The sequence below is a fragment of the Alexandromys fortis genome, unplaced genomic scaffold, assembly GCF_014885135.2.
Source record: "Alexandromys fortis isolate MF-2015 unplaced genomic scaffold, M_Fortis_MF-2015_v1.1 scaffold_10, whole genome shotgun sequence".
In the NCBI taxonomy this organism is placed as follows: Eukaryota; Metazoa; Chordata; class Mammalia; order Rodentia; family Cricetidae; genus Alexandromys; species Alexandromys fortis.
In genome coordinates this window covers 14069895-14093558 of record NW_026067895.1, presented here as the reverse complement: position 1 = coordinate 14093558, position 23664 = coordinate 14069895, and the positions used below count along the sequence as shown (strand labels likewise).

The 23664-nt window shown below is 47.3% G+C and overlaps 1 protein-coding gene across 1 annotated transcript; it reads right to left on the bottom strand.

The window, feature by feature from the left end:
* Nucleotides 1-1507: 1507 nt before the first annotated feature.
* On the bottom strand, nucleotides 1508-13333 carry Mlana (melan-A). The gene is made up of 5 exons (XM_050160065.1): nucleotides 13232-13333; nucleotides 11176-11266; nucleotides 6507-6603; nucleotides 3626-3733; nucleotides 1508-1901 (listed from the first exon to the last, which is right to left on the bottom strand). The coding sequence occupies exons 2-5, from the start codon at nucleotides 11244-11246 to the stop codon at nucleotides 1833-1835; spliced, it is 345 nt and encodes a 114-aa protein (XP_050016022.1). The 5' UTR covers nucleotides 11247-11266; nucleotides 13232-13333; the 3' UTR covers nucleotides 1508-1832.
* Between the last annotated feature and the right edge of the window lie 10331 nt (nucleotides 13334-23664).

Below are 23664 nucleotides of genomic sequence, written 5' to 3'. Positions count from 1 at the left end.
ACCAAACCAAAGGGCCTGAATTAAGTTCCTGTGTCCTACATGATCAAAGGAAAGAACGGGCTTGAGCAACTTGTTCACTGATCTCTACACATACACACAAAATAAATACTATTTAAGATATCTTTCATTATTAAAAAAGAGAAGAACTGGATGGTGTTTGAGAGCACTTGCTGCTCTTCCAGAGCACTTGGGTACCATTCTACTTCCCTTACCTGAATTCTCAACACCTGCCTGTAACTCTAGCTCCAGGGAACCCCATACCCTTCTCTGGCCTCCATAGGAACCCGCACAACATATACACCCACATATGTAAGAAAAGAAAATGAGGAGACCTGAAGGTTTCCATTCAAATTATATCAAAATGTTATTGAGGTGGAAAGGATAGCGAGTGTTCCTAAAATGTTGCTCAGATTTCTCAAACAATTGTTTTATACTGATGACTAACTCAATGGTAGAGTGTTTGCCTAATTTGTACAAGGTCCCATCCCTAGCATCCGGGAGGGGGGCAGAAAAAGAAATTATTAGGTGTGAAAGGGAAAATAGAATTGTCTTTGTCAGTGTAGGTTAGGCTAGCCCCAAACCATTGATCTTACTACCTCAGTGCATTGGTTGCAGACATACACCACTATTCTGTCTCGAAATGCATATTCATGCTCTAAGACTGCCTTTACTTTACCAGTGTGTCTCTGCTCTGCCTGATCACCTACTCCTCCCCTTCCCCCTTTTCCTATCAGTATTTAAAAAAAAAAATAAAAACTGGGTTTTCAAGAGATGTCATGTGGGTGCTGCTTAAAATGCATTGTGGGGGCTGGAGAGAGATGGCTCAGTGGTTAAGAGCACTTGAGGACCCAGGTTCAATTCCAGGCACCTACATGCCATCTCATAACTGCCTATCACTCCAGTTCCAGAACTCTGACACCCTCACACAGGCAAATCACCAATGCATAGAAAATAAAACTTTCTGCTTGTTTTTTTCTTTGTTTCTTTTTCAAGACAGTGTTTCCGTGTGTAACAGTCCTGGCTGTCCTGGAACTCACTCTGGACCAGGCTAGTCTCCACCTCACAGAGATCTGCCTACCTCTGCCTCCCGAGTGCTGGGATTAAAAGGCGTGCATCACTGCCTGGCAAAACTTCTTTTTAAATGTATCATATTACACATGGATAGTACTTATTCAATGAATGTGTTTATATACCCAATTTATAAAACAAAGTAACCTAAAACTTCACCTACTGTCTCAAAAGAATTCTCTAAACTCTCATGGAACCTAGTTTACTGATACCTCTGGCATAATTTCAGTCCCATGAAGCTCACTACTAAATCCCTGGAGTGAGAGGAGTCTCCTGCATGTGCCTGCAGCTTCCAGTGTGAGTTTTTTTTTCCTTTTTTTTTTCTCTTAAATTTTATTCTATTTTAGGAGGGGCAAGGTTGCAAGGGCAGAGGGAGGATACAAAGGGGTGGGAAATGAATGGTCAAGATGAATGATGTGAAAGACCCAAAGAATAAAAAGAAAGTTAGAAAAAGTATTTTCTTCACAATTCAGATGCTCACAGATTATCCATGGAGTTTACCCCTCAAAATGACGACGATGATTTAATAGCATTTCTTCTGGGACAGATGACATGCGTTAAAGTGTTTATTAAAACTTTTCCCAGGGTCCTATTTCTTGTCAATATCTCACTATCCTCTGGTTGCCCTAACAAGAACTTAGCACTGGCCTGTTAAAGTGTAGAGATGCTCATTACGTAGCCTTCTGAAAAACACGGGTGTCTGCCAGCCTTAAAGCAAAAGCGTGAGAGAAACCATTTCCACATTCCCAGCCCCTTGCTGGCGCTCAGGGTGAATATGGTGGTGGGCACTGGTCTGGAGAGAGCTTCTCATAGGCAGGTGGAGCGTTGGGAACCTGTGAGGATGAGGAAGGAAGAGCAGTGAGCTTGACAGCAGTGTACATGTTCTGGGAGGGGTGAGGCAACACAGCCTGCATCACATTGATACCTTTGCTCTGGACCAAAGCGTCTAGATGTTCATACATAGGTTTTTGTCCAATGGAGTAATGGTTATGTCTCACAAATGCATATGTTGAAACATTGGTGGGGGAAAAAACAAGAGGAGAGGCTTCCCAAAATCTAAATTATTTACTTTGTTTTGAGGGAAGCACCTGTGCCACAGCACACATGTGGATGTTAGGGAATAATTTTGGGAAATTGGTTCTCTCCCATTACCACCTGGGTCCCAGGGATCAAACCCAAAGCTGTCAAGTTTGGCAGCAGGTCCCCATTGAAGAAACTCACCTGCCTGTGAATTCTCGAATCGTGTGTGAGTCACTCAAATGCTGCATCTTCACCCACAGAGTTCCCTATTAAGTGTGTCTAAAGGCATATTTAGGGCTGGGGGCAGGGACAGCTCAGAGATAAACATCATCCAAAGACAACACCATGGAGGTTGGGGGAGACAGATTTATCTACCAGCTGAGCACAAATGTGTCAGTTATCCAGTTAATGCTCAGTCATAAGAGATGTTGTCAAGTGGAAATGAGGCATGGACAAGTCACTTGCCCTAGGTCACAAACAGTAAAGTCATGGAGCTAAGAATCAAACACAGTTACCTGACCCCAGAGTAAATGTCCATTACTTTGCTGTGCTTAGTGTACAGAAGTGCATGCAAGTCACATGTAGAACTTAAATTTCTAATAACCACCTTTATAAAGTAGGTAAATTAGATAAAATATCTAACTAAATACAGTCATTTCAACATCAAACCCACAGGTCAGTAGTGGCTCTATTCATGTATTCTGCCTCTGAAACATCATGAAACTACTTTTTTTTTTTTTTTTTTTTTTTTTTTCGAGACAGGGTTTCTCTGTAGCTTTGGTGCCGATCCCGGAACTAGCTCTTGTAGACCAGGCTGGCCTCGAACTCACAGAGATCCGCCTGCCTCTGCCTCCCAAGTGCTGGGATTAAAGGCGTGCGCCACCACCACCCGGCCATGAAACTACTTCTTTCAAACTACTATGTTTCAAGTGTTTAATACATGTGGTGGCCAGTTCTATAGGAAAAAAACCTCCTGTGGCTCTTATATGCAGGGACTGTAAAATCTAAATGTTAGAAAATAAAACTTAAAAAAAAAACTATTTCCCATTTTGTTTGTTTTTATTATAAAATATCCCAATAAAAATTACCATTTTGGCCAGGACAGGTTCCAAAGCTACAGAGAAACCCTGTCTCGAAAAACCAAAAAAAAATAAAATTACCATTTTGACCTTTATGGAGGTCAAAATGTGTGGATTAAATCTACGTCCTCATGCATGCAAGGCAAGAGCTCTACCATTGAGTTATGATCCCAGCCCTAATTTTGACCATTATTGGCCAGTTAAGAGTTTAGTGATATTAAGTTGCTTTTGTTTGTTTTTCAAGTCAGGGTTTCTCTGTGAGAACCTAGCTGTCCTGGAACTCACTCTGTAGACCAGGCTGGTCTTGAACCCACTGAGATCCACCTGCCTCTGCCTCCCAAATGCTGGGATTAAAGGTCACCACCTGACTCGCATTGCTTTTTCAATGGAAACCACTTTGTTCACTTGACCTGAAAGCAGCTAACATGAAAATGCCCAGATGCACAATCTCCACCTACCACAGGCTGCTGTTTTTCTTCTTGAAAAGACAGTCCGCTATCCTGATGACCATCACTAGGGCATCTTTCCTTCAGGGTACTTTGCATACCAGCATAAAGTCTTTTGTCCTGAAATACAAAGTCATAAAAATGAATGGTTTAAAAAATATAAGAACTGAGTCCATGAACGAAAAGATAAGCAGCATTTTAAAAATGGGCTTTAAACTAGCTGCTGCCACTCACTTGCTGCGGCTCCTCAGGCCACTCCCTTTACCTCTGTTGATTCCAGTTGTTATCTCTGTAGTTGCAGGACAGTACAACGCACTTCTCAGAGTTGTGTTGGAACTAACTAAAGACTGCCAAGGAAGTGCCCAGTCCCTCACTGGAGGCTTTGAAGAGAAGTCCCAAGAAGACTGCATTTACAAAATGAACAACTTGTAAAATTGTTCTTCAAAAAATAAGGACATAGGGCTAGAGAGATGACTCGGTGGTTAGGGGCATTTGCTTCTCTCACAAAGGACCCAGGTTCTGTTCCCAGCACTGGTGTGGTGGCTCACCACCATTTATCATACGAGTTCCAGGGGATTCTAAACCCCCTTCTGGCCTCTCTGGGTACTGCATGCATGTAGTGCTCTTTCATCCATGTAGGCAAACACTCATAAGAGAGAGAGAAATGGGGCTAGAGAGATGACTGCAGTTAGAAGTATTTGCTATTCTTGTAAAGGGCCCATGTTCAATTCTCTGCACCTATGTTTGGTAGCTCACAACTGCCTGTAGCTCTGAGCCCAGGGAGACCGGCTTCTGACCTCTATGAACACAGACATTCTCATACACATGCCCACATGTAGACACACGTGTATAATTGAAGATGAAAATAAAAGATGAAGATGTGTATGGTAAAAACCAGTAAGCATTTTTTCTGTCATGTTTTTGCCATGACAAGGTGTAGAGCAGAAGCCAGTGAGGTATGGAAGAGTTAGTATCTAAGGCCGCCAGCAAGTCAGTGGGGCACAATGAAGCCAAATCTTGATGCCCTGCATCCAAACAGTAAATAACCAACTGCAAGGTAATGTCATCACTAGAGGGCTCTGCTTGATGGTGTGTGGCTCCCGATGTGCTTTGCCTCTGGTTTACACTCTGGACCCTCACCTCAGCTAAAAGGCAGTTGGGAAAGAGAGACACAGATGCCACCCGGTTTCCAGGAAAAGGAACATTTCAGCTGGGAGGTTGAAGATAACAGGTGTTTAAAAAATGCAAGTATGGCTGGGCAGTGGTGGCACACACTTTTAATCCCAGCATGCAGGAGGCAGAGGCAGATGGATCTCTGTGAATTCGAGGCCAGCCTGGTGGTCTACAAAGTGAGTTCCAGGACAGCTGAGGCTGTTACATAGAGAAACCCTGTCTCAAGAGAAAGAAGGGAAGGAGGGAGGGAGGGAGGGAGGGAGGCAGGCAGGCAGGCAGGCAGGCAGGCAGGCAAGAATGATTTGAGTATGGGGACTGAGGGCATGCACATGCCAGGGAGGCAGCCTGGGCTATGGGCTAAACTCGGGGTTCATATGTCTTCTAGGGAGCCTGAGCTGTGCCTGGTACTGGTGGAGTTTTGTTAGGGTATCCCTTCTTCCAGAGAGGATAGAGCGAAGGTTTTGAAAAGCCAAGTGTAGGTCAGACTTGCAGAGGGTTCACACTTCTGAAAGTTTCTGTCCACTTTGCCATATTTCACTCACCTGAGTTCAGTGCTTTGTTTTTTGAGTATGCTTTTGCTGTTTCTGTGACAATATAGTTTGATGATTCTGTGACAATCTAACTTTGAAGTGATGTGTGTGAAAGTCTGATGGGGGATTGGGAGGGGTGCTTTATTGTTTTCAACAGCTTCTTCCTGGTAGCCTGTGATGGCCCGAACTCTGCCCTCCTGGCTTAGCCTTCCTAAGTGCTGAAAACTACATGTAGGCACTACCATCCCTAGCTAGTGGCTTTATTTTTTTATTTTATTATTTATTCATTTTATGAATATGGGTGTCTTGCCAGAATGTATGCCTGTGTACAACCATGAGCATTCCTGGTTCCTGCAGAGGCCAGAAGAGCTTAACAGATCCCCTGAGACTGCAGTTATAGAGGGGCTGTGAGCCAGCATGTGAGTGCTGGGAACCGAACCTGGGTCCTCTGGAAGAGCAGCCAGTGCACTCAGCCGCTGAGCCATCTCTCCCGCCCAGTGGCTTTCAGTGCTAAAATACTTGTTTTTACTATGTAGCCCTTGGTTTCCCTTTGAGATCACATTTAAATCTTCCTACCTTGCTGTGCCTTGCAGGTCTCAAAACACCCAGACTTTGGGAACTTACACAAATATTCAGGTTTTTAAGACCCCTTTCTTTTTTGTTCCTCCCTCCCTGTTTTTTTATATACATTTTTTATTAATCTTTATTGAGCTCTACATTTTTCTCTGCTCCCCTCCCTGCCTCTCTCCTTCCCTCTTCAACCTTCCCCCAAGGTCCCCATGCTCCCAGTTTACTCAGGAGCTCTTGTTAAGGCCCCTTTCTAACATTAGCATTATGACAAGTTTGCTCTTGATCTCTTCAGGACCAATGGACAGATAAATGGACAAAGGATGTTGCAGGGAGGTTGTTTTTCTCATGCTGGTGTGAGCAGCAGCAGCAAAACCTTGGGGACCATGGTATGACAGAGTTAGAAGAACTTGGCATTTGGCAGGGAGCAAAGAGTGATTGCTACCCAGACTGACTAGCTAGGTTTGCTCCCGAGCCCCACATGGCGGAAAGAGAAAACCAACTCCAGAAAGTTGTCTTCTGCCTCCACCCCATACCATGGCATGCGCAGCATGCACACACACGCGAGGGCATCCCCAGAGATTCAGAAGAAGACTGGGACCCGGCAGGGAACCCTGACTCACCGACAATATTCGGTATCCGCTTCGTCTCCTATAGTACCAACAGCCGATGAGCAGAGCAATGCCCAGGACCACAATCAGGATGCCAATCCCTGCGGCCCTGGACCAAGAGATAGACACATCCCACTCTGCTCAGAAACATTGGTCCAGACTGTAGTGAAGCAACCAACCTTCTCCCTTTCCGTGGTCCAGAAAAGCATCTTCTAGTCTCCAGATAGTTTGCTGTTTGCCACACAGGGCACCTGACCAGACCTCCAGCTCCAATATCTAAGGATAGGGCCTAGTTTAGGAACTCTGAAGCGTGGAGCACCCATGTCCAAACCATAAGGTGTGCCCTGGCACCTGGCAGCTGTATGGACAGAATATTTACTGAAGAAGAGCCTTTTCTTCTCAACACAGTTCTTTTAGGCATTTTCCCCAATTTGATCCAGAAAAAGGAAGTAGAAATGAGCACTGGCTATGAGCCAGTGTTGTAACTCTGCAGCAAGGAGCCAATCATTATTGCCACGTCACAGAGGAAGAAATGGATTCAGAGGATCAGTGGGCTGCCACCCAGAGCTATCACCAGGCAGAGTCAGGGTGTGAGCCTGAGGCTATCCCTGCCCTAAACTCTGATGTGACTCCTGTGACCCTGTGACCCAAGGAGAAGAGTCTGAGCTGGCCCTAGTGCAGAGTTCCGCTGTCTCTTATCTGTGCATCTGGTCCTGAGCATCAGGATGCTGTTGTGAGACTCTTAGCCAACTGCTGTGTCCGGAGTCCCCTGGGGAGCAGTACAGTTGCTGCAAAGGCCCAGCATGTGTGTTCCTGTATGACACTGCCAGTCAGCTGGTATCTGCATACTCAGCACGATCCGCACTGAGGACCGGACTGTGAGCTTGCTAAGAAATGTTCTGCCAGGCTGGGTGATGCTTACTGGGCCGAGTGGCTGCAGGGGTATGAGGGTGAATGAAGGAGGGAGTTTTTTTCATTACCACCTACCTTCATCTCAAGGCTGCCAGCTCTAGATGGGATGGGGGGACCTGGAAGAGGTCTGTGTGGACGAAAGCTCTGCCCTTGTTGTGTAGGTCAACCCACATGTAAACTTAGCAACTGCATGACCCAAACACCCAAGTCCCGGGCACTGAGACCTCCTCTGAACACCGTTTTGTACCAGGCACTGTGCTACTGCCCCTGCCCCCATGTTTTATCTTCACAGCAATCTCTCTGAGCTAGGGATAGTTCATTTTACAGCTGACGTTAGGCTGCCAAAATGCTCCAGGCTGTGCAGCCAGCACATGGTGGAATCAGTAAGTGGTACTAGACTAGACAGCCATCAAGAAAGCTCTAGGATTCAGGCCCGACCTAGGACCATTGTCCAGTGCTTTCCTGGAGAAAAAAAAAATCTAAGGTGATGCTGTCACAAGGGGTGTTCAACGGTTCTCGTGTCGGCAGGCAGCTGACACAATTTCCCAGCACGCGCATACTCTCACTTCACCCTCTGCTCTTTCTACGAGCGCCTTGACACAGACAGGGCTCTGTTCCGCACGTCACGTTGTCCTTAAACTATGCACACGAGTGACTGAAAGCATAAGACATCAAAGGAGCTGCTGTCCAGCCTAGCAGGCTCCTCAGTCACCTGAGGGGCAATTCAAGCACAGACCCCGGGGCACCACTCCTGGCCTAAAGTGACTCCTTTTGGAGGGGGCGCCTAGGAATCTGCATTTAGGCAAATGTTGAGGGTGTAAGAACCCCGTCTACTGAGGCTTCAGAGAGCGCTAACGGGCAGCAGTAGCCCTTTCTGACTCGCTGTGGTAGTTCATTGCGTATCATTCTTCCTCATTGTACCTCCAGCAGATTTCAGAGGAGGAGAAATATCCTCTGAGAATCACAGAGATATATCGCATCAATGCAAATGCCTCTGTTCCCTGTGTCCCCCTGTGTTCCCCTGTGTCCGACCCTCCCGTTTAAACAGGCAGCCAGATGAGTGAGGTCCTGATATCAGTGGTCTTGTGCGGCGATTTTTTTCGAGTTCTTCCCTGGTCTCTTTCACTACCCTGCATGAAATCGTGTTGCTTCAGGTACTCTATGGTCGTGTCCTTCAAGGACTGGGGTTCAAAGTGTCACTGCACTGTGCTGGGGCTTCTGGTGATGTCCATGGACATGACAGCATCCATATGTGCAGACTGAGCAGCTGTTTTGCTTCTGCGCTGGACCCGGGACCTTTCCGGGCTCTCGGAAAACACCATAGTGCTCTCCTGACCCTGCACAAACACTTTGGCCAGATGCGAGCCTTCAGTGAAGGTGACCTAACATGATGCTAATAAGCCACAGGGGCCCTGTGTAAACTGCTGTCCCCAACTCCAAACCCACCTTCTTATGTCCTGCTCTGGGATGCTGGCAGGGGACTCTGCAGACCCTAATTCTGTTTTGCCTGTGGCTCCTGCAGAGTGTCCCACAGAGCGTCCTAGTGACAGTTTGCTCCCTGCTTTGTTCGGCATCCCCCATAGCCGCTCTTCACAGTGCTGGTCAGTTCAGTTGCCCCCTCTCTCCCTGCCACTCCCAGAACCAGCCTCTCCGTGCCCCCACCAGCTGACCAGTGCCCCACTGGCCAGAGGCCTGAGCACACAGGAAGCAGCCAACAGAAATCCCCTTCAGTCTTGTAGGCCCCATTCTATGGGCTTGCTCCCCTCCGTTTTAGGTTCCAGTGACCCCTGCCTTCCCATTTGTTCCCTCAGCCCCAGGGATAGAAGCAACATCCTGCAGTATTTGCTGCCCCTTGTTACTTCTGTGCCTTTGTCTCCTCAAGGCTCCACCTGCTTCACCAGGTCCTCATACTGAAGGTGACTTAATGGTGTCCATCTTCCTTCCTCGACCTGGAGAGTGATTTTGCATTGGCTGTGGGTGTGACTCTTAGCTTCACCAGTTGGAACTGATGGTAAAGGACCATAAAGGACGACTCAGCTGTCAGCCCACTGAGCTGACAATGCCTGCCTCCACTTCTGGCTTGGCAGTGAGAGATGCTGATCTCTGGCCTCTCCTCTCTTTGAATAGGACTGTGCAAATACTTGCTTTTGTTAGCCCACCAGCTTAGTGTTTCATGGGCAAACAGAGCTGGGCTTAAATCCCAACATCACCACATCCTGTCGCGTACCTCCTGGTCTCCTGGTTTCTCTGCGCCTTTTCCCACATAAAACACAGCGGGCAGACATGGGTGTCGTGGTGTGGGGGGCACAGCAGGCAGACGTGGGTGTCGTGGTGTGGGGGATGGAGGCTGAGTACCAGTGGAACAGTGGCCCCAGCCCCCCAGCTCCCCAGGCCCCCAGCCTTCCTTTGGTTCCCGAGTTTCTGTTGGGGAAACCCTAAGCTGAGGTTTCACTTATTAGATAGGAGCAATGCCCAGGTGACAAGAAGGAAGGGAACTTATGGGCTAGGGTGCCTGGACTACCAAATGAGAGAAAATAAAATTCTAGCCTAAGAAGAATATAGTTTAAGTGGAGTTACCCTAAAGATGACAAAACGATACCATTTCCAATCTACCTCCCCACCTAAGCAGTATCTTTATCTTACTGAGGCAATTTTCTGGAATGTATCACTTCCCCTACCTCTGCACTGGCTATGCTGAGGTGTGGAAAACGCTCCCAGCTAGACTCCGTGGATGGAGTCTGTTCCTTGTTTGCTGTTTGACTCTGTGTGATTTATGTAAGCATTTCCAGAAACTCTTCCTACAAGGGGAACAGATCTGCTGGGGTTCTGAACAGATGGCTTAAAGATGGTCTAAATCAGTGGTTTCCTACGTGTGGGTCATCACCACCCCCCATTAAAAGACTCTTTCACGAGGATCGAATATCAGTATCCTGCAAATCAGATATTTATATTGTGATCCCTAACAGTAGCAAAACTAGTTATGAATTAGCAGCGAAATACTTCTATGGTTGGGGGTCACCACAACATGAGGAACTGTATTAAAGGGTCGCGGCGTTAGGAAGGGTGAGAATTGCTGGTCTCCTCAAAGCCTCTGGACTCCAGGCTCAGGTTCCCCTCCTGCCACACCCTTCGCATTCCTAGCACCTGCAGGGTGGGTCCTGGGTTCCCCTGAGAGCACTTACAGATGCTGCAGTTGCTTCCTGCCCAACTTTCCCAGTGGACTCTGGACCTTTTCAGAGATATAGAACAGTATCTCCGAACCACATACTGAGTTCTTAGAAGTCATAATCGCATAAATACTTATTATTAATTAACTCAGAAGTCCACACATCTTTCTGTCGGTCGGCACCATGGTGCAAAAGTCATGGCCACCATCTTCAGCCTGGACTCTGCATGCGGGCTGACACACGCACATGCCCCTACTGGCTGGTTCTTTAGCATCTTAATGCTATTCTGTCTGCCGAGTTCCCACCGGAGTCCTGAGAGGAGTTGACGGGATCGGCCTGAGGAAGGAAATGGCTGGGTCCTGGTCCTGGATAGATGTTTCCCAACTTTGGAACCAACAACCAAAGCCCAAGGATACAGACAAAAACAGCAATATTTAACTTTTCTCACTTCCGTCTCCCAACAATTTGAGGTGTGAGTGAGACCGTTATAGGGCCACCAGGTCTGCCCTGGTGGCAGTGGTTGGCATGTGTGGGTGGAAGTCAACAGGCTTTGCCTGCAAATGGCAAACTGGAAAGCCCAGAAGGTCTGCTTATTAACTTACTCTTCAGCAGTGACATAAGAGTGGCCATGCCCCTTCTTGGGGTAACTGAAGTGATCCTCTTCTCGTGGCATTGTGTGGACTCGGAGGACACCTAAAGGAAGGTCACATCGGCATTGTTTAGTGTATTCAAAACACCCTCATGCATCTCACAGATACTGTCCCCAGGATGGGTGTCAGCTAACACACCCTCCTGGTCCTGCCTGTCAGGATTCGTGCCTCCTCTCATCAATTCCAAGAGCTTTGGAAATAGCTTAGGTTTCTGACGCCTTTTAATTACAGGAGAATTAGGTTCTATCTAAGAAGACTGCAAATGAAACACAGCATGCGAACCCTAAGCTACCATGGGGGGAGTGTGTCTCCCCAGCCTTCAGTTTGAATCTGTGATAAAATCAGAAAGGTTTCTGTTCCTGCTTTCTCTGGCGTTGCTGGCCTAGGGCAGTAGTTGTTAGAACAAGCCGTGGGGCTGAAGGATGATTCAGTGTGCAAAGATGTTGGCTACACAGGTCTGGCAACCTGAGTGTGCTCCCCAAACTCCCAGGTGAAGGTGGAGGTGGCTCCATGGCATTGTCTTTTGATTCCCACACGTGCACTGTCACACACACACACACACACACACACACACATATGTGGGTGTAATCATAAGTTTTCAAAGAAATAAAAGAAGCTAGGCATTGGTTATCCTTCAATCCCAGCACTCAGGGAGCTGAGGCAGGCAGATGATCTCTGTGAGTTCAAGGACAGCCTGGTCTACAGAGCGAGTTCCAGGACAGCCAGGGCGGATACAAATAGAATCCCTGTCTCAAAAATCAAAAACAAAAGATGCATTGCTTTTCTCTGAAATTACCATTGACATCGATCTCTGGCCCAGCTAAAGCTTACAATGCCCAGGGAGGTGTTTACCAGCACAATGCAGCCTGAGGTTGGCCAGGGTGTGGGTAGTAGTGACATTTCATCTTCCAAACCCACTTTTCAACAAGGGAACCCACTCCTTTTGGCCAAGTACATATTACCCAAGACAAACATAGGAAGGCCAGGACTTCATTTCATCTAGTAATTTGTTTTTCCTCCCATTCAGCTCAATTTCTATTTCCATCTATCCGGGTCTCATGGCTAGGAATTTAAATTTATTATTATTTTTTTTTAGACAGAGTTTCACTGCACTGCCCTGGCTGTCTAAGAACTCAATAACTAGACTGGACCTTGAACTCATAAAGATCTGTGTGCCTCTGCTTTCCAAGTTCTGGAATTAATTAAAGGTGTATGTCACCACACCCAACCCAAACACACACGCGCGCGAGCACACACACACACACACACACACACACAAAATCCTAACCCTAAAATGTGTACAAATAAATACCAACAAAATTCTCATGGGCTACAGTGGCCATAATTAAGGTAAGCTCATTTAAAAAAGCAATAATGGAAGCTTCACCCCTTGCTATTATTGTGGGGTGGGTTTATGGTTTCTATACGTTTTAAAGGCCTATCCCCATGGAATTACATTAGTTAGCTCCGTTTTGAAGAAGAGCAAAATCGGAACGTTCATTTTTCACAGTGAGACTTTTTCCCATGGGGGCGAGGGGGCATTCTGTGTGTAATTGCCCTTCCCCGGGTAAAAAGAACTTACACTTGAGCTCGGGGGGGTCCTCTCAGGAGAGCAGTGGAGGGGTGAAGCCTGTGCTGACACACAGGAGACCGAATTAATTCTGCATCTATTGTTTTATGTATGTGCCTCCCTAAAGCTTAGAGCCTCGGCAAACAGTTACAGGACAAGTGTACCTCACCCCATCAAGCTAGCAGAAGTCCCTTTGGGTGACAGAATACATCTAGTGCAAAGGGGTTCCTGGCATCAGCAAACCTCCCCCCTCCCCCAAATCACCATTCTTGGCAACCTTGGAGGACTAAGAGAGAATCTAAGAGACTGTAACCTCCAGAAGCGAGACAATTACAAACAGGGAGGAGGGTAATTCTGCTGACCGGCGATTCAAGAAGGCCCAGAGCGGGGACAGAAGAGCCCCCCAAGGCCTGTTCTGAAAGAAGCCAGTGCTCTTACCTTCTTGTGGAGACAGCCCTCTGCGTGGTGACTGACTGGCTGTGTGTGTGTGAAGACGGCTTCTCTGACTAGTAATCTAAAAAAAAATAATAATTTTTTTTTCTCATTCTTGATCTTGAGTCTCATGATAGTCATGAGTCTGGCTTCCTAGCGGGTTGTCTGTGATTACTTATTTGGCATGAAAGAAGTTAACCTCATTCTATCCTTAGGAAACGCACACACTCACACAGCTCTTGGTGGCCTGTGTTCCCCAGTCCCAACATTTTACCCCAGGGAAGACATGCATTTTAAGTTGTCCAGTAGACTATGGGGTGTCCAGGTAAACTTGGATTTCAGATAAACAAGTATTTTTGTCACGTGTTCATGTAATTTTTTAACTATAGAAATGCCTCCGTCGTGAAGAGCTCAGTCCTAAGTGCGACTTGCATGTCACTCTCCTCCCTGTCAGACTCTGGGACCTTCGAAGAAGAGGAGGCAGAAAGATTGTACAAGTCGGAGGTAGTGGGTGACTTCGAGGAGACAGTGTGCTTCGAACACAACAGGGAAATTCCACGTAAGAACTCACAGCAATTCTGACAGCACGCGCAAGGCCTGCTGGAATCAGACAAAGCCCACACTAGCTGAGGTGTGTTTGGTAGCTGCGGGAGAGAGAGTGGGTTTTAGGTAATGGTGTTGACCCCTGATAGGTTGACCACACTCTAGGGTGGATTCCACTCCCAAAAGTAGTTGGGCAACACAAACTGTATTCCATAGGAGGAGGAGGAGGAGGAGGTGGAGGAAGAGGAGGAGGAGAAGGAGGAGGGGAGGAGGGGGGGGAGGAGGAGGAAGAGGAGGAGGAGGGGAGGAGGAGGAGGAAGAGGAGGAGGAGGAAGAGAACTCAATGTATGAAATTCTGAAATTTTTATAAAATGTTATTTAAAAACATGTATCAAAATTTTTAAATGTTTCATATATTATTGGGATAAAGTTACACTAAGAATTTTATTTTGTGAGCAGAACATGGTGGCTCATGCCTGCAATACTACTAGCATTTGGGACTTTGAGGCAAGATGATCAGATGTTCAAGGCCACCTTGGGCTATATAGTGAGACCTACCTATAAATATGTATAGTGTTTATCTGAAGCCCAAGTTTAACTGGGTGCCCTACTTCTAGCCCAAAGAACTGAAGAGTCTGTAGGCTGAGGCCTGGAAAGCAAGTCCCAAAAGCCATGTCCTCGTTTGTGGTGGCCCTGGGGTTAACAGTCCACTGAGGATTCTGAGCTTCCATGTGAAAGACCCTCGGAGAGGACTTCCCTTGAGAGGAGACTCCCTTGAAGCCAAGGAACAGGCCGAGACCACACGGATGCAAATGGCAAGAGGTTTACAGGTAAACACAGGTACAAAGGGCGACAAAGTCTTTCGGAGGACTTGTGTGCCTGCAGACTGGGGGAAGGTCTTTTTACAGGAAAGAGGGCGGCCAAAAAGCAAATTACAGAAGCAGATGCATGATTATAGGTCTGATTAGAATGGGGCAGGGGGCATAAGTGGTTTTTCCTTTTCCCACACAGATGTATCCTGCTTTGCAGTCAGAGACCCTGACCTCATAAATATCCTGCTTTGCAGCCAGAGATCCTGACCTCACTCTGTACTTACAATTGTTTGTCAAGAACCTTGTAAAATGATGTTACAGCAGTTAAGCTGGGGTCCTTTAGGGGGAATTGTTTCTTTTGTAAACTGCTGATATTTTAAGCATCCTATTTTCCTATGCGACCGGGATGTTCTCATGAGAGTGGCTAGCTGCAGGTCCTGAGAGGGTCCTGAGGGTCTCAAGCAAACAGGATGTTCTCATGAGAGCCGGCTAGCTGCAGGTTTTGGGGGGGGCGGGGGTCTGTAGGGTCTTTCACATGTACTTGCAACGCAAGAGACTTGAAATTTTCCTTTTCAAGGTGGACCTACTTGGACTCTTACCAGGGATAGTTCCGCTTACTGATAAGTATTTATGGATCCCTGGGAGTAGGTTTCTCTACCAACACAGTAAATCAGATAAAAACCGAATTATAAAGACCAGGTTTAATGAGCAAAGCACCCCAGGGTGACTCTCAGGTCCCCCGGAAGTGAAGCAAGGGAGGGGAGAGGAGAAATCACAGGCCAGGTCTAGGGACTGGAGCTCCGGGGGAGGAGCCACTGCTTGGTGGGCTCTCTGAGGAAGGCGGGGTTTGGAATAAGGGGGTGAGGCCAAGGGGAGCTTTCAACTGAACACTTACCATCAAAATCCAGTATGCAGCAATGGGACGCCGTCACCATTGCTAACTGGCCCTCCCTAACCATCACAGACAGACAGACTCATCCCAGATTAAGGAATGCAAAAGCCTTCATCAGCTAGGACTTGGGTGAACCGACCACAAAGACCTCTTCCCTTCATGTCAGAGGCCACATCCTCTCAGCGTCTAAGATTTTACTTTCCATGCTGGGCTATGAACAAGTGCTTGCTTTGGGTGAGGGCAATACGGGCCTTCAGGAGACTTGGTGGCCGTCACTATAATTAGCAAGGGACACACAAAACAGAGAAAGACGAGAATTGATCCTAGGGGAAGCGTTACTGCTGGGGAGCAATCCTTGTGCACTGTGAATATGCACTACTCTTATTGGTTAATAAGGAGCTGACTGGCCTATAGCTGGGCAGAAGAGATTGGCGGGAGAGCCAGACTAGGAGGATGCTGGGAAGAAAAAGGGTGGAGTCTGAGGAGCCGCCATGAGAGGCCTAGCAAGCTGGATGGGGAGTACGTAGATGAGGTAAGTGTGCCTCGGGGCAGCACATGGATGAATAGAAATGGGTTAATTTATAGCTAAAGACAAGCTTAAACTATTGGCTGAGCATTTATAATTAATATTAAGCCTCTGCATAATTATTTGGGAAGCAACTGGTAGAACAGAGAAGTCTGCCTACACCTTTCTACAAAGAATAGATGTTTTTAACTAAGAACCGGATGGCAGAAAAGGGCATTAGGGGCGTGGCTCTGTGGCAGAGCAATTGTGAGGCCCTAGGTTCAATCCCCCGCCATGTTACAAGAGAGAGAGAGAGAGAGAGAGAGAGAGAGAGAGAGAGAGAGAGAGGAAGGAAGAAAAGAGGAAGAAAAACATCTCAGAACAATAGTGCGAAGGCACTGAAACAGACCCAGAGCATGAATTGGGCCCCAGCACTGAGCCTAGATCAGTAGACTTGTAAAAACCTACAGTCTGTCCTGCCTGCAAGATATCCTAGGGCAAGCCGGGTGGTCGTGGCACATGCCTTTAATTCCAGCACTCAGAAGGCAGAGGCAGGGGAATTTCTGTGAATTCAAGGCCAGCCTGGTCTACAGAGTGAATTCCAGGACAGACTCCAAAGCTACACAAAGAAACTTTGTCTCAAAAAACATAAAACAAACAAAAAGATGTCCTAGGGTGACAATGGGACAAACTAGTGGGAGCAGCCAGGCCCACTCAGTGAGACAAAAACCTATATCCAACACTGCATGGGTGGTGAAGATCGAGAAACCAGTTAACTCAGAAACCTAGGGTAAAACAAAACACTACTGGTCTGAAAAAAGAAAAAGATCATTAAAATGAAACCTAATGATAGTCCGCTATTCTCATAGACCAGTGCTTTTATCCAGTCCTCCTCAGAGAGGCTTCCTCTTGCGGCAGATGGAGCAGAGGCAGAGACCCACAGCCAGACACTGCGTGGAAAAGAGTCTAAATAGGAGGACTCCATCAAATCCCTCCCCTCAAAGCTCAGGGAATCCCAAAGAAGAGGAAGCAAAAAGACTGTAAGAGCCAGAGGGGCTGGAGGACACCAGGAGAACAAGGCCGTCTGAATCAGCTAAGCAAGGACTGTTGGGAGCAGTGAGACCCCAGATCCTGAATTTCTTGTAATCCCCTGATCTGAGTGCCTACAGCTGCTCTGAGCACGAGACCTTCAGGAGTTCCTGATGACAGGAGAGTGGTTTCTGGTGTGTTTGGCTGGGGCGTGGCTATCTCTATATAATCTGCCCCTGAACACAATAAAGGGGGCATTCTTGGGGAATTGAAGGATGACCCGTGTCGCTGTCTCTCTGTCTGTGTGTCTGTGTATTTTAACCTCCAGCCCCCTTGCCCAAAGCTCGCCAACTGGGTGCCAGCGCACAGAGCGCAGACACGGGGGCGCGGTGCGCGGCAAAGGACCATATGAACTCACAGAGGATGAAGCGGCCATCTGAACACACACTACAGCTTCTAAGTTAGTATTTATGGGACTCCCGTGTGAGAACAAGTGGGTCTCTGGTTCTTGCGCCTGCTCTTAGGACTCTTTTTCTTCTGTTGGTTTGCCTTGTCCAACTTTGATAAGATGGTTTTTCCTTCATCTTTTTATTTTGTCAGGTTATCTCTTAGAAGCCTGTTCTTTTCTAATGAGAGACAGAAAGGGAGTGGGTCTGGAAGGGACGGGGAGGTGAGGAGGAACTGGGAGGAGTAGAGAGAGGGGAAATTGTAATTAGGGTGTACTGTTTGAAACAGTCATACATTTTCAGTAAAAAGGAAAAATGAGGAAAAGGGGATAGGAAGTTGGGAAAGGGAAGTGAGGGAACCTAAGAGTAGGAGATATAGGAAGTGAATATGATAGACATGCATTTTAAATTTTCAAAGGGTTCCAACATAATGTTATATTAAAATTAAAAATATATTAAATCTGAAAAAATAATTTATTTTAAAAATATTTTATGAGCGTAGGTGTATTTGTCTGGGTGAATGTGGGTAAGCCACAGGTGTGCCTGGTGCCCAAGAAGGCCAGAAGAGGGTGTCACATCCCCTGGAACTGGAGTTACCTATGGGTGTGAGCCAATATGTGGGTGCTGGGAATGGAATCCCTGTCCTCTGGTAGAGCACTCAGTGCTCCACATAGGCTGAGTTGACCTTGAATTCACCAAGTATAGAAAATAACGAACCCCTGATCCTTCTGCCTCTCCGCCAAGGGCTACAACTACAGGCGCGTGCACCCGGACCAGTTTGTGTCAGGAGATTTTGTGTATAGGTTGGGACGGATGCAAGCCTACGAATCTTCACTTTTGGAGGCAGCAACTTCAGACAGTCTAAACCTCAGGTTTATGTCTGGTGGTCCCACTAGGGGTGACTGAGGATCAATCACAAAGAGAGCTGCCGTTCTGAACAGGAGCCCAAAGGTCGCACCCAGGAGGGATCGACAAACAAGTCAGGTGACTGGATGATTAAGGCGAGACCACTGAGACTACAGAGGAACAAGGTGCTGTCTTGTCTCTCAGGGCAAAGTGAAGCTCCCAGGTCTCAGTCGCATCCTCCGCGGTGTGAGCCGATTCAGAGAATCTGAGTCCTGGCATTCTTCCGGGCTGGGGACATCTAGGAAACTGTCACCAACCCCTCCCACAGAGGGGCTCTATGGACAGATGCAGCGTGCTGCCGCCGCCACCACCTGCCAGGTATGTATCTTCCAGCTCATTTGTTTGTGAACCCCAAGGAAGCCACCATCACCAGATCCTCTACAGGCGTGTCGTTGGGGATTTTAGTGTTTTGCGGCGTCTGAGCCCAGCTTTTGAGCTACAGTACTCAAATGATTTGTGTGTGGTTGCTCCAGGAACCTCAGCTTGAAAAAAAAAAAAAAATCCTACCATATCCTGTTTTTTGGAGTCACACAACCTCCAGGAAGCCCTCCCTGATTAGGTCTTAGTCACTGTCCTTGGATTTGTCCTCCAGCATTCTGGAGCCAGCCCAAGCCGGGCAGTGTGGGTTCCTTAGCCTTGCCACTTCCAAGGGACCGCCTTTTCTTCTCCTCTTCTCTTCAGTCTGAACTCTGACCATCTCGGTTCACGTGAGGCTAAAGGCATCGCTGCACAGGTTGATCGCGAGCGTTAATGAGGTTGCGCGTTGGCCGGGGGCGGAGGGAGCTGTTCCCACGAAGCTGCCCACACCCACTCTGCCTTTGTCCCAGCTGAGACCTGCACCTGTCTGTCCTGGGCCGCTGATGGTTCTCGGCTGCCACCTACTGGACACTTCCTAGCTCCCCAGGCCCGTTTCATCAAGGGTCTGAGTACGTGTTTGATCCTCCTCTCTCGTGGGACCGGGCCGGGTGTGGAAAGATGCCCGCCTTCTCTAACACGAGTGGCCCTGAATCCCAGCCCTCACCCTTCATTACTTGCACTACCCCTCTGAGCTTCATGGCCCTTATCTGTAAAATGGGAAGAAAGAAAAAGAAATCACGGAATCGTTAGCTCAGAGCTTGGCCCCTTACTGAAGCTGGAGGTAGGCTGGTGCCTCTGAATTTCCTGTGGTTCCCCACAAGTACTTGAAGACGCCAGGCACGCCCGGGTTCGCGCGTCACAGCTAAATGCCAGTCTAAATTAAAGGTTCTGGTGATACCGGGGCAGTGTGAGGAGGGTAGACGGATGCAGGCTGTCTAGGAAGTACCTAATGGAAGGTCCTCCAATCCTGCTTTTCCTCCCTGACAAGCCCACGCAACAACCCATCGCAAGCCACAAGAAGGGTGCCATCATTCTGGCCCTAAAGCGTGCACTACAGCTCGCCCATCGGTGAGACACAGCTCTGCTCCAAAGGTGAGCAGGAGAGAACATGAAAACGTAAGATCCCGTGGTCACAGTGAGCAGTCACTGCCCGTGTTTGCTCTGACATCAGATTACAACCCCAGGGTCTTGTCTCGAGAGCCCTGGGAATATTGGTTCTATGTGGGGCAGGAGGGATGCAGAGGGCCAAGAGAAAATGGGCTTTTCTGGGGCCTGGAAAGGTAAAACAGGGTTTTGCCAGGCTCGGTAAGGGCATTCCAGGTTGAAAGTAAGCGTCACTCATGGGGGTGGGAGACTGATGGTGGGAGCAGACAGATATGGGGGGGGGTGGGGGCTGGTGGATGGGGAACTCTGTACCCAGAGTGCCAGGTATGAGAACGAGACAGAGAACCTTGAGGTCAGGTTTAGCTCTTCAGAGGGCCTGGGTGGCCACTGAGGCCTGTGGTAGTTTGGAAGAATATGGTCCCTCGTACTCTTGGGAGGTGTGGCTTTGTTGGGGTAGGTGTGGCTTTGTTGGAGGAAGTGTGTCACTATGGGGGTGGGCTTTGAGGTCTCTTTTGCTAAAGATTCCCTCAGTGTGACGCTGAGACCATTTCCTGTTTCCTGCAAGATGTAGACCCCTCAGCTCCTTCTCCAGCACCCTGTCTGCCCGCATGCTGCCATGCTCCCTGCCATGATGGTGATGGACTGGACCTTTGAGACTGCAAGCCAGCCCCCTCAAATGTTCTTATAAAAGTTGCCGTGGTCACGGTGTCTCTTCATAGCAATAGAAACCCTAACTAAGACAAGGCCGTTGGACTGACTTTTTTTTTTTTTAATGATTTTTGTTTTATGTGCATTGGTGTTTTTCTTTCATGTATATCTGGGTAAGGGTGTTGGGTCTCCTTGAGCTTGAGTTATAGACAGTAGTGAGTTGCTATGTGGGTGCTAGAAATTGAACCTGGATTCTCTGGAAGAGGAGCTAGTGCTCTTAGCCACTAAGACATCTCTCCAGCCCTGCCTGGACTGACTCCCTAGGCTATTTGGAGAAATGGTTCCAGGGGTGAGCAGCAGAGTCTACATTCTGTGTCACGAAGATACCCACCACTAGGGGGCGCGAGAGCGGCCTGTGTTACCGTGTGGGTAAAACAAATTCTATTATGGTAAGACGCTGGAAGCAGCGTGTCCTGGACAGGCTGAACGTGGGAATGGTGACATGAAGGGCAGACAGGAGACATCTGGGGCTTCGGATTCTGAGCCAAATGCGTGCTCCAGCCTTGACCGGTTCCGCATCTTTGGGTGTGGAAGGGGTTTCCTCTGCAGATTCCCCGGAAGGCAGCCTCTCAAGGAGACTGATAAATGGGGTCAGCTGACATCAAATAAACTCTTTGATCTGCTGGTTTTGAGCAGCAGAAACGTGAACCTGGTTACTGGGGGAAATGGAAGGCCGGTTGCCATAGAGCTGAAGATGCTTAGTAATTCAAACTTAGGAATGGCCAGGTGTAGTAGTGTACACCTGAGATCCCTGGCCTCGAGAGACAGAACCAAGGAGGCGGCCTTGAAGGCCAGCCTGGTCCACACAGTGAGACCATCAAGCTGTGACCATGCAGTGAAACCAGCTTTAAGGATCTTCATCTTCGTGTATAATATTCAAGTTCTGTGCGAGTCTTGGCTTGCTTGGGTCCCAGGGTCCATCCCAAGAAGTGACTTGGGGTGGGAGAGAAAGTTTCCCGCTGTCACGGCTGATGACAGGGAAGTGGGGGGATACTCTAGAGGATGCTTAGATTTCTGCTGCCAAAACAAGACGGAAAAGCGCCAGAGAGACAAAAGACTGCTTCTACATCCGACAGAGGCCCTCGGTTATACCGGGTTCCTCAAGCCAGGACTTGCCCCTGACCAACCTTTGCTAGTTCTTAAAAAGCCCGGTGGGAGGAGCTGGATTGTGTATCTGGGCATCCTGCAGGAGAGTAGGGAGGGCTGCCCGCAACTCACTGTCCATACAGCCTGCCCCTCACTGTCTGCTCACTATTACAGCCTGCCCTGCTTGCCCTCAGGGTGGGATTATAAATCTCTGTACCTCGGTGACCCAGCACTCTGTACTGTAGAGACTAGCGAACCAGAGTGTTACTCAGCCCTCCTCCCCACGGGCTTTTTACATAAACTGGACTAGCAAGGAAAATGGCACTGTCAGTCAACATTAAGGACAACAACTGTCTGCTTCTGTTTATTTTTTTTCTGGGTTCGATTTGAAAAGAAAACACCCCCTCCCCGCCTTTCTCTACCCAAGCATGGTCATTGATAATAGAGCATCTTTCTTGAGCACAAGCCTTCAACAACTCCGAGCATAGGATTGGGGGTGGGGGGGGTGCAGCTCCCAGGTGCAGCCACAGGGTGGGGTGGGGAGTGGGGTGGCCTTGCCCTGGAACCACTGGGGACAGATACGCTCTTCATGCCTCCCTCTTCACCTTGAGTAACAAAGAGAAAAAGGTTGGTAAAACATTTGCAAGAATCGAGCATTTGGGGCTGGAGAAATGGTTCAGAGATTAAGGGCACTGATTGCCCTTCCAGAGGTCCTGAGCTTAATTCCCAGCACCCACATTTGACCATGGTAGTTCATTTTTTTTGATGTGTTCTTGGATATGGTTTGCCAGTATTTTATTTAGTATGTTTGCATCAGTGTTCATGAAGGAAATTGGTCTGTAATTCTTTTTCTTTGTCGAGTCTTTGTATGGTTTGGGTATCAGGGTAACATGGCCTCATAAAAAGATTTTGGCATTGTTCCTTTTTTTGGAATGTGTCTATTTTGTGGAATAATTTGAGGAGTAATGGTATTAGCTCTTCTTTGAATGTCTGATAGAATTCTGTGCTGAAACCATCTGGCCCTGGCTTTTTTGGGAGGAGTGGGGTAGGAGATTTTAATGACTACTTCTGTTTCCTCTGGGATAATAGGTCTATTTAAATTGTTTATCTGATCTTGATTTAATTTTGTTATGTGGTACCTATCCAGAAAATTTTTCATTTCTTATATATTTTTCAGGTTTGTGAACTACAGGTTTTTGAAGTATCACCTAATGATTGTCTGGATTTCCTCAGTGTCTGTTGTTATGTCTCCTTTTTCATTTCTGATTTTGTTGGTTTGCATATTCTCTCTGCCTTTTGGTTAGTTTGGATAAGGGTTTGTCTACCTTGTTGATTTTTCTCAAAGAACCAACTCTTTGTTTCATTGATTCTTTGTACTGTTCTCTTTGTTTCTATTTTATTGATTTCAGCCCTGATTGATTATTTCCTGCCATCTGCTTGGCTTGGGTGTGTTTGCTTCTTTTTGTTTTAAAGCTTCCAGGTGTGCTGACAAGTTGCTAGTAAGAGATTTCTCCAAATTCTTTCTGCAGGCACCTAGTGCTATGAACTTTTCTCCTAACACTGCTTTTATTGTGTCCCATACATTGTGTATGTTGTGCATTCATTTTCATTGAAATCTAGAAAGTCTTTCATTTCTTTATTTCTTCCATGATCCAGTGGTAATTCAGTTGAGAATTGCTCAGTGTCCATGAGTTTGTAGACTTTCTGTAGTTTGTGTTGTTGTTGAATTCTAACTTTAATCCATGGTGATCTGATAAGATACAGGGGGGTTATTCCATTTTTTCTGTATCTGTTAAGACTTGATTGTGACCAAGTACATGGCCAATTTTGGAGAACATTCCATGAGGTGCTAAGAAGAAAGTATATTCTTTGTTGTTTGGGTGAAATGTTCTGTAGATATCTGTTAGGTCCATTTGAGTTGTAACTTCTATTAGTTCCATTATTTTCTATTTAATCTGTCTGGTTGATCTGTCTCTTGGTGAGAATGGGGTGTTGTTTTCCACTATTTACGTATAGAGTTCGATATGTAACTTAAGCGTTAGTAATGTTTC